The sequence below is a fragment of the Pseudochaenichthys georgianus genome, chromosome 6 (genome assembly GCF_902827115.2).
Source record: "Pseudochaenichthys georgianus chromosome 6, fPseGeo1.2, whole genome shotgun sequence".
NCBI classification, from domain to species: Eukaryota; Metazoa; Chordata; class Actinopteri; order Perciformes; family Channichthyidae; genus Pseudochaenichthys; species Pseudochaenichthys georgianus.
This window is the reverse complement of record NC_047508.1, coordinates 39,943,378-39,954,111: the sequence shown is the minus strand read 5'-3', so window position 1 is coordinate 39,954,111 and position 10,734 is coordinate 39,943,378. Positions and strand designations below refer to the sequence as shown.

Here is a 10,734-nt window from a genome sequence, read left to right as displayed (position 1 = left end):
GTTTCGTAGATTCTTCGGGCCAAGTACAATAACTTCAGTTTTGGTCGTGTTTAACATCAAAAAGTTTAAGGTCATCCACGTTTTTAAGTCCTTAAGGCAGTCTTGAATTTTATTTAGATGATTAATTTCATCAGGCTTGATTGATAAATATAGTTGAGTATCATCCGCATAACAATGAAAGTTTACAGAATGATTCCTTATAATATTGCCTAACGGAAGCATATATAATGTGAACAAAATAGGTCCGAGCACTGAGCCCTGTGGCACTCCATGGCTAACTTTGGTTTGCGTGGAAGATTCATCGTTAACACGTACAAACTGAGAGCGTTCAGATAGATAAGACCTAAACCAGCCTAAAGCAGTTCCCTGTATGCCAACTAAGTGCTCTAGTCTTTGCAATAGGATGTCATGGTCGATAGTATCAAATGCAGCACTAAGATCGAGCAAAACAAGAATAGAGACAAGTCCCTTGTCTGAGGCTATTAGAATATCATTTGTGACTTTAACCAGAGCTGTCTCTGTGCTATGATGTGTTCTAAAGCCAGACTGAAAATCTTCAAATAAATCATTGTTTTTTAAGTAATCACACAACTGTTTTGCGACTCCTTTCTCAAGAATTTTTGAGAGGAACGGAAGATTAGAAATAGGTCTATAGTTGGCTAAAACCTCTGGATCGAGGTTGAGATAATACATTATTTATTATATTTTATTTTATTTTATTTATATTTTATTTTTATAATACATTATTTATTATATTTTTATAGAGTCTTAAAGTCACAACCGGCCCTTTGAGTGCAACCATAATTCTGATGTGGCCCGCAATGAAATTGAGTTTGACACCCCTGCTCTATTTTTATGATCTTGTTTTTTTAGCTTTAACTTTTTGAGCAGATAACTGAGACATGGGTGTGTTATATTTGTGAAACAAGAACTCAAGGAAATGCACACTGTATAACAAGGTATTTTATGTAATTTATTAATTTTCATGACTTTTTTCACATGTTAATTAAATCATGTATTTTAAGGCACTTCAATTGATTGACAGGACTGTGATCATTGTTATATAGAAAAGATACAGCAGAAAATGAGCAAGCATGTCAAGCCAAATGATGTAATAAATAAAAGATGTATTTAAAAACGTTACTATTGTAGTGTGAGCATGTTGGCCTTTATTCACTCTGTAAAATAGATGCAGCAAAAGGGATAATTGCAGATTTAAAAAAAGAAGCAATTCACTCATGTTATACATTAGTATTGCTTAATTGTGCACAAGCAATAATTGATTGAACTCTAATGAAATGCGTCTTGTTCTCACTCGTAAAAAAAGAGATGTGTTCAAAGTTAATCAGTTAGTTGGCCACTGGATCAGACCCCCCCCCATGAGCCTCCTCTTCGGTGGTCCGAGCTCTGCAGAGGCTTTGGCTGAGGAGGAAACACAGATCAGTTATTGATCCCAACAAGAAAGTAGAACATATACACGTTGAATTACAAATGTACAGTAACAAAACATAAAGCAAGTTATTATATGAACATAAGTATGTGAGGCTCGAGGACATCAGTGCTTCTTCATCATGGTGCAAACCTCTTTAATTAAACATTTAAAGCATATTTAGCAAAAGCCCCTCGAATGCAGTTCACGAGAAAACGTATCTTGTGTGGTTTCCATTTCCAGGGCGCTGCTCAAATATAATGAGTTCAAACAGGGAAACGTCCTTTAAACGTGTCGATCTATGTGATGCATGTTAGGGAATAACTGCTCAGGTATTCAACCTTCGACCTCATCGTTTTCTCCTCTCACTGCCTCCTTTCCCGCGGCACAGGTCTACGGCCTTGCTGCTATCTCTCTTAAGGGGGAGGAGCTTGGGTATTGCTACTATCTCTCTTAAGGGGGAGGAGCTTGGGTATTGCTGCTATCTCTCTTAAGGGAGAGGAGCTTGGGTATTGCTGCTATCTCTCTTAAGGGGGAGGAGCTTGGGTATTGCTGCTATCTCTCTTAAGGAGGGGCAGCTTGGGTATTGCTGCTATCTCTCTTAAGGAGGGGCAGCTTGGGTATTGCTGCGATCTCTCTTAAGGGGGAGGAGCTTGGGTATTGCGGCTATCTCTCTTAAGGGGGAGGAGCTTGGGTATTGCTGCTATCTCTCTTAAGGGGGAGGAGCTTGGGTATTGCTGCTATCTCTCTTAAGGGGGAGGAGCTTGGGTATTGCTGCTATCTCTCTTAAGGGGGAGGAGCTTGGGTATTGCTGCTATCTCTTAAGGCGGGGCAGCTTGGGTATTGCTGCTATCTCTCTTAAGGGGGAGGAGCTTGGGTATTGCTGCTATCTCTCTTAAGGGGGAGGAGCTTGGGTATTGCTGCTATCTCTCTTAAGGGGGAGGAGCTTGGGTATTGCTGCTATCTCTCTTAAGGGGGAGGAGCTTGGGTATTGCTGCTATCTCTCTTAAGGGGGAGGAGCTTGGGTATTGCTGCTATCTCTCTTAAGGCGGGGCAGCTTGGGTATTGCTTGCTGCTATCTCTCTTAAGGGGGAGGAGCTTGGGTATTGCCGCTATCTCTCTTAAGGGGGAGGAGCTTGGGTATTGCTGCTATCTCTCTTAAGGAGGGGCAGCTTGGGTATTGCTGCTATCTCTCTTAAGGGGGAGGAGCTTGGGTATTGCTGCTATCTCTCTTAAGGGGGAGGAGCTTGGGTATTGCTGCTATCTCTCTGAAGGAGGGGCAGCTTGGGTATTGCTGCTATCTCTCTTAAGGGGGAGGAGCTTGGGTATTGCTGCTATCTCTCTTAAGGGGGAGGAGCTTGGGTATTGCTGCTATCTCTCTTAAGGGGGAGGAGCTTGGGTATTGCTGCTATCTCTCTTAAGGAGGGCAGCTTGGGCGCATTGTTGTTGCCAGTCTATGAGCACAAGCCGCCATGAGGTAGTTCACTGCTCAGGGACGCAGGTTCCCTGGCGCACATTCTTTCTTATGGACGAGAGCTCTAGATTCAGGGTCCTTATTGTTTCGTCTCACTGATAAATAATGTAGATTATTACACTCCGAACTAGTTAAAACCTCGAGCTGCAGAAGAGTTCTTCAGAATTGGTTTGGCGACCGCTGTGTGAACTCGTGACGCACCACCTGACAATTCTCCCGCCGTAACTCCAAATAAAGCGCCAGTGTTTGCCGTCAAAGCTCCAGCGCTACAGAAGTGTCCTCCAGAGTACAGACTGCTTTGCTACATTACTATATATCTCTGAGACATATAGGGGCTGCACAAACCCCTGAGCACGAATAGCATGATGTCTTTGGTCCTGAAAGATTTTGATTTTAAGTGTTTTTGATTTATTTACATAAAAACACACACACCAAAATACCACTCACACACACAAGGCCACCGCATTTCACTAAAGCAGCTCTTCATACAACTGAAGCTCTTCGGATAAAATATCACCCACAACAAAATAGCCAGGACTGTGCACAGATGTTTTCAGGGACTTTCTTAAAAGTGTATGTGTACATAAGGCTATGTGTTTATGTACACGAGACATACAGTACATCTTCCTGTATCTGTGGACGTTTCTGAAAGTACGTACTGTAAAAAGGCAACAGAAAAGTTGTCAAGCAGATTTTTGCAGATTTAAAGTCGCTTGTCAATCTGTGCACATTCCTGACTAAACCCAAACGGTATATAAACTGAAAACCACAACCACCACTCAAAAGGGAAATGGCGGGTACCTGGAGACATGCTCACCAACTCTCCATCCACTCAGAGCCTGCACACCAGGGACAAACCACATGGTGTCGGTGTGAGACTCTAAGGTGTGTGTGTGTGTGTGTGTGTGTGTGTGTGTGTGTGTGTGTGTGTGTGTGTGTGTGTGTGTGTGTGTGTGTGTGTGTGTGTGTGTGTGTGTGTGTGTGTGTGTGTGTGTGTGTGTGTGTGTGTGTGTGTGTGTGTGTGTGTGTGTGTGTCTATCTTTAGAGTGATATGAGGTTCTGCACAGTGACAACAGTCGGTTGTTATTCATCAATGAATCTGGTCTGACTCGCTTTAAGGATAAACGTCAGCATTATTGTAATCGGAGTATAAAGGCTTGCATACAGTTTGTGCAGCTGTGATGGTTGGTTTAAAGGTAGGGATGTCCAAACTACGGCCCGGGGGCCAAATGCGGCCCGCGGACCATTTTGAATCGGCTCTCAGCAAATTCAAAAAGTGTAATGGAATACGGCCCACAAATGGAACTTGTGCTTATCTTATATTGTACTTCTTAAATATACATGTACAAATATATTACACAGTAGTATTTGTGTGTTAATAATCCCACTTTTTAAATAGATTCAGTCGATTGAAGTTGGAAACATTTTCTAACATATCTAAGTTGATAAGGAAAAAGCCCAGTAACTTATTAACCAGTTTGAAATAGACCCTTCATATCTCCTCTTATGATAATCAATCTGAGGCTTCTGCTTTAAAGGAATGGTCCACTCATTAGATAATTAATCAAAACTTCAGTATTTAGTGAAACGTTATGTTTAAACCATACCCTGAAGAAATCAGCGATATTCCCCGGTAAATAATGATTTTATAGCTCTTTTTTATCAAGACCTGTATATTCCGTCTGGCCGCCGCCATGTTTGCCATTTTCAGTAGTCACGTGATGGCCGTGACGTCATCCATGCGTTCACTTTGTCAACACACGGAAACATGGTGGAGTATTTCAGTTCGGACTCGTCAGCAGAGGAACAAGTTTTGACCAATGTGAAGAGATTGGATGGGGGAATTCAGCCATACATATCAGTATGACAATACGACACCCTCTGTCCTTAGACCCTCACATCGTACAAGGAAAAACTTCCGAAGAAAACCCACAGTTTAAAGGGAACATGGGAGAAACCTCAGGGAGAGCAACAGAGGAGGGATCCCTCTCCCAGGACGGACAGACGTGCAATAGATGCCGTGTGTAAATTGAAAAGATAATACATGTGCAACATAGGTAGTCCAAATGTTTGAAAATGCATGTGTGTATAATGGGAAGATGATATAAGATACTATATGTATGCATGTAGTACCACCCTTGCTAGCGATTCCCTCTCTAGTTTAGCATACTCAGCTTCGTTGTCCCTGGCCATAGAATCACGATTTTATGGGGCCGGAAAAACTGGGGGGAAATACACACTAGCCGGTACTACGCTATATGGAAAGGCCACCAAAAACTGTCCTGGCCTGGACGTTAAAACGGGGCTAGCCGCTGCAATGGAAATGCGCTATAACATACCTTATTCTTACTCCGAGCACTACTTCTGCTCCTCCGTCGCTTCACACTTGCAGAGGGCGATTTCTCTACTGGCCGAACTGGTGTCCTGGTCGGTGATGACACCAGAAAGACCGATGGTACTGCATCTCAATTGAGTAATGGTTGTTCTTTAAATCCCATGTTATGTTTGATCATACTCTCAGAGTAGTCGTCCGGAAATTTGAAATGTTCGCTGCATACATGAGCCTGTAAATCTCTCGGTTCGGGCCGGCCACATTTCGCTAGCCACTGCCTCTGAATGTACTTCTTATGCTTACCTTTTGGCAACAGATGGAACCGAGCATTCCGTGGATTGTTCCTATCCGAATTATGGCAATATTTCGCGATACAGTGAGGCATATTTGAAGAGAGAAACTACAGTAAATAACATGGAGATCAACGTGTCTTCGAAAACCAAACGCATGGATTACGTCACGTCCGGGAAATGGCGGCGCCCACAGTGTTGATGTTATTTCGGTATATAATCAGTTTAAAATCACTGATAATGTCATCGGATTAAAAAAAAAAAAAGAGAGACTGGCAGAGACTGGTCTGTTTTATCGGATGATAATTTTTTAAAAATGAGTGTCATGAGCATACCATTCCTTTAATGAACACGTTTTGTAACAATACACGAAGCCCTCTGGAGAGCTGCGATGGAGGCTGTTTTTTTCATCTTGCATTTTCAAGTATCATACTTTACCCTTTGATTGATTTCGCTATCTCATAACTGAACGTATGAGGCGATATACCTCTAGTGAGCGGCCCAGCCCTTCGTATATTTCTCTGCATGTGACCCTCTGTGAACAAAGTGTGGACACCCCTGGTCTCAGGGATGCATTAGAGAATGTAAATAAGGATGCTTGTTCACTAACCTGCCACCAGCTTGCTCTTGCACGAGGCCTCGGAGGCCAGAGCGTGCGACACGCTCATGATCCTCTCCTGCTGCTGCAGAGCTGCGTCCAGATCACCGAAGTCCAGCGGAGCGTACGGCTGTCTGTTCTGATAACTAGAGAGAACACACACACCCCCTCACTTAGAAAGAATAACCTGCACCATGGGCACATGCAGTATGTACCTACTTTCTATAAAAATAAACATCTGTTTCTGATATTCTTAACCAATAATATCTGTATATATGTCAAAGGTGCACCTAACTCTATTGGTGTTATATTGATATATATATATATATACTGTAAAATGTTTCCTTTTTTCCCTTGTCTTATTCCTGTTGATGCTTTAAAATGATCTTACAGGAATCCAAAAAGGTGTTTCTTGAACCGGTGGATTCATAAATACCACACTCACATCCTGATCACCATGTGGGCCTTCATTCCCACGGGGATACAGCAGAAGCTGAACTCACTGAATGTGTATCAGTGCATTTCACTCAGATCATAATCCCCCTTGAACTCCTTCCAGGCTGAAGACTTTCTTTAATTGAACTATTCACATCTGACACTGCACTGTAACTTGTATTCATGTACCTGTGTTATTCATGTTTTATAATCTTTGCTTTTTAATGTTTCTGATGTTTTGTTATGCTCTTAAAGGTGGGGTAGGTAAGAATGGAGAAACCAGCTCGAGTGCGCTAGAATTTGAAAATACACAACCGGAGAAAATCTGCCACTTCCTCACAGAGCCCATCTCTTTTTGTAAAGCACTTTGAATGACCTTATGTTGGAAAGTGCTGTATAAATAAACTTGCCTGGCCTTCTCTGGATTTACTTGAAATAAAAGGCAGACATCGTAGTGCCCCCAGCTGCTGTGAGTGCTGTACCTGGACTTAGCGAGCAGGTTCTTGATGCGCTGCGTCCGCCGGCCGCGCTCCTCCTGCTCCTCCGGACTCAGAGGCTCGTCGGGGTCCGACTCCACGTAGCGCTCTGGGATGGGAACCTTCTGAGGTTTGCACAGCTGCGTGGGGAAAGGACAGGGCAGCAGTCTTAGCATCCCATGATGTGGTGGTGATGCGACCATTTTAAGTTTGTGGAAGAAGTCAACATGAGGTTGTTATGCTTTTCATAACAATGGTACCTAATTCTCTCTTGGGTATTTCTTCTACATTAACAGTGATTCGTGTCTCTATCTAAAGTTCCTATTCAATTCTTAAATCTGGCATTCATTTAAGAATATTTGAACAATTCATTTAAAAAGACGTGGTTTGCAAAAACATTTCAATAGACTTTATTAATCTGCCATGCAGTGAAATGTGAATGCTTGTATCGAGCACACGATGTTGGGGTTACCACTCATTGGATTTGAAGAGGGCTGTTGAAGTCAATGACTCACACCTATTTAAAAACCACACAGAAAAACCCATTTGATTGACAGGCCTCCCGGGGTCTCGACCTTCCCCTTTCAGGATGACAACTCAATGAATGTACAGTAGATCCTTTTGTGATTTAAATACATGTTATATACAATTTAAGAATGGTTGCCTAATATATATATCAATATGAGCTCAGCACACTCTCCATCCATGCTAGAACACGTATGGAGGGTGTCTGAGGTGAACTGAGAACTAAAGTGCCGATTTGACCAGATAACTCAGAACAGTGGCGCTGTGTGATGTGCTCTCGTGCCTCTGCGCAGGCCACAGCTGTAACCGTATGAATTATGTTTTGGGGTTATTTAAATCTGTCCATCCCAGGAACGGATTTCTCCAAATTTGACACAAATGTCTACTTGGATTAGATGTTGGTTGTCAAAGTTTAAAGTCACTGTGATGTAATGAAACCCATTTTAGGCTATACTTAGAATTGATATGCTAATTAAGACATTTTCACACATATCTAATAGAATGAAACTTCACGTATTGGACGAACACGGATGTTAAGACGTTGTTGTAAAGATATAAGCCGTAGTGAGTGAGTGTGTGTGTGTGTGTTCTAGCATTACTATACTTGTGGGGACCTAAATCTGTTTAAATAGTCACGTGTGGGGACTGGCTTCCCTTATGGGGACAAATTGGAGGTCCCCATGAGGGGAATCATTAATTATAGGGTGAAGACTTGGTTAGGTTTAGGATTAGGGTTTAGGGTTAGTGTTAGGCATGCGTTGGTTATGGTTAAGTTTAGGATAAGTCTCCAGAAAATGCATGTAAGTCAATGTAATGTCCCCTGAAGTTATGTATACATGGTGTGTGTGTGTGTGTGTGTGTGTGTGTGTGTGTGTGTGTGTGTGTGTGTGTGTGTGTGTGTGTGTGTGTGTGTGTGTGTGTGTGTGTGTGTGTGTGTGTGTGTGTGTGTGTGTGTGTGTGTGTGTGTGTGTGTGTGTGTGTGTGTGCGCCTACCTCCCGGCTGATATCCAGGTCGTAGTCCAGAGGCTCCACATCCACCTCCCGTATGTGTGTGGCTGAGACCGTCACCCACTCATCCGATTGGATCCTCCCTCTCTCCTTGGCCTGGCTCCACCCTTCATCACTCTGACCCTCTGCAGCCAGACGCTCCTCCTTCCAGTCGAACACCTGCAAACAGTCATTATTACAATCTTTAAAGTAGATCACAAAACCTCTCTTCCTGGACATGTGTTTGAAAGGTGTTGCCATCTAAATGTACTTAAAGCTGTTGATATGACTTCCACTGATTAACAGGATGTCAATAGAGACAATATCCCCCTAACAGTGAGTAACATCTGACATACAGATGACTATATTGCACCCAGTGTCCACATGACATTTTGAGTTTAAGCCTTTAAAGATCATACATTATTAGTTAAACAATTATTAAACTTGTGTGAAGTTGATTTGCAACATATTTTATAATGATTTGGTTAGCACAAACGCTGAGAAATCACTACTTCAGCTGCAAAATTTAAATAATTGCTGGTTATCCGATGTTTTCTTTGCTAATTAACAGGATTAATTTAGAAAGATAATCCCCATAGTTGCAGCCTTGGTAGTTTAACAGTAAAGGATTATAAAAAATACTTAAAAACAGGTTTATATTCTTCAATAAAGAGAAATAAAAGACAAAGCCGTGTCAGGTAGGGCAAAAAGGGAGTGAACAGGGAAATGCAGTAGCCCTGTAGTAAACTAAAGAATCATTTCAAAAATATTATATCATTTGGCGTAAAACAATATGTAACCTCTGCAGTGAGTTGCGCTTCAGATAGAGGGAGACAAAGATGCATTAAAAAAAAATGTTCAACCTAAAATAAATATAGAATCCAGGAATTAGACAGTACCATTTTTTAGAATCATTACTAGAGAAAACCCAGGAATAAGATGAGTGTTTTTAATTACACTCATCCCTTCTCTCCTATGCAAACAGCATCTACAAACATACTCTGAGTCCCAGACAACATGTAAGTGTGTGTGTGTGTGTGTGTGTGTGTGTGTGTGTGTGTGTGTGTGTGTGTGTGTGTGTGTGTGTGTGTGTGTGTGTGTGTGTGTGTGTGTGTGTGTGTGTGTTGAGGGGTACTTGTGAGTAATCATCCCAGGAGCATCAAAGCCATGCATCCTCCCGCTCCAGTAGCCTGCAGATCTGCGGCTCTGAGAGACACTGCAGCCCATGCCTTGTGCTCAGGAGAATGAATCACACTCACAGAGAGAGAGAGAGAGAGAGAGAGAGAGAGAGAGAGAGAGAGAGCGAGAGAGAGAGAAACACCATGCAGGAACAGATTCATCAGGAAAACCCCACGACAGACAGATCAGGAAGAACGCAGCCCAGAGGAGGATCAAGAAGCAAGGAACTCTTTATTGTCGAGTGCAAATCTCTACATGATAGAAAAGGGAAGAGTTGTGCGCTGCTTCTCGAGAACACAGAATTAGGTGGTGATTAGCAGTTCACTTCTCTAAGGTCTCTATTATACGTCTATACTGTTCAACTGAGCAAACCTCCTGGATCTATATTTCTAAAATCTTTGATCTGATATATTGTATGTGGAAGGATAAAAGCAAAGTGGCAGAAAAGCTCTCAAGATGTGGGGAATCAAGGAGTGGAGCGTCGGGCATTGCTTCATGTCCCTTTTCTCTCATTTGAAGAACTTAATTGGATATCTGGTTAATTATAAGGTCTTTTTCACAATTGTTGTATCCAAATTATCAAAAATAATGACATAAATTAGGAGAATAATCATCCTAATTTAAATATCCCCACTGTACAGTCCACTTTTTCACACTAATATCCCTTGGAAAGTTGTCCACTCCTTGTTCATATTTATTATATCTCTTTTATTGCGTTTCAGCCCTGTTGCTTCAACCTGTCCTGTATATTTATGATGCATAAAACAGCACAGCATAGGCCACTTAAAAGTACTCACATATGAGTATATATATTATTCTCTTCCCAACTTTAATCGTGGCAATGTAAATACCAACCACTGTCAAACGATAAAAATAACCTTGTAATCTGTACAAGAAGAAAAGGCGGCATTAATGAGTTGGTTAATTCAAATATAAAATGGTGTAAACATGTTTTATGCTGGTGGAGTAGAGAAAATAAAATATGCTTTATGGTTATATGCACTGGAAA

At 41.9% G+C, this 10,734-nt stretch overlaps 1 protein-coding gene across 4 annotated transcripts in view; it reads right to left on the bottom strand.

Annotated features, from left to right (window-relative positions):
• Nucleotides 1-952: 952 nt before the first annotated feature.
• Nucleotides 953-10,734, bottom strand: part of plekha7a (pleckstrin homology domain containing, family A member 7a) — a 177,604-nt gene continuing 167,822 nt past the window's right edge. For all 4 annotated transcript variants that reach the window (XM_034084272.2, XM_034084274.2, XM_034084275.2 and 1 more), the window contains 4 exons: nucleotides 8,553-8,726; nucleotides 7,041-7,174; nucleotides 6,136-6,269; nucleotides 953-1,422 (listed from right to left, as the gene is read on the bottom strand). In XM_034084272.2, coding sequence (XP_033940163.1) covers nucleotides 1,346-1,422; nucleotides 6,136-6,269; nucleotides 7,041-7,174; nucleotides 8,553-8,726 — 519 coding nt within the window. In that variant the 3' untranslated portion in view covers nucleotides 953-1,345. The remainder of the gene's footprint in view (nucleotides 1,423-6,135; nucleotides 6,270-7,040; nucleotides 7,175-8,552; nucleotides 8,727-10,734) is intronic.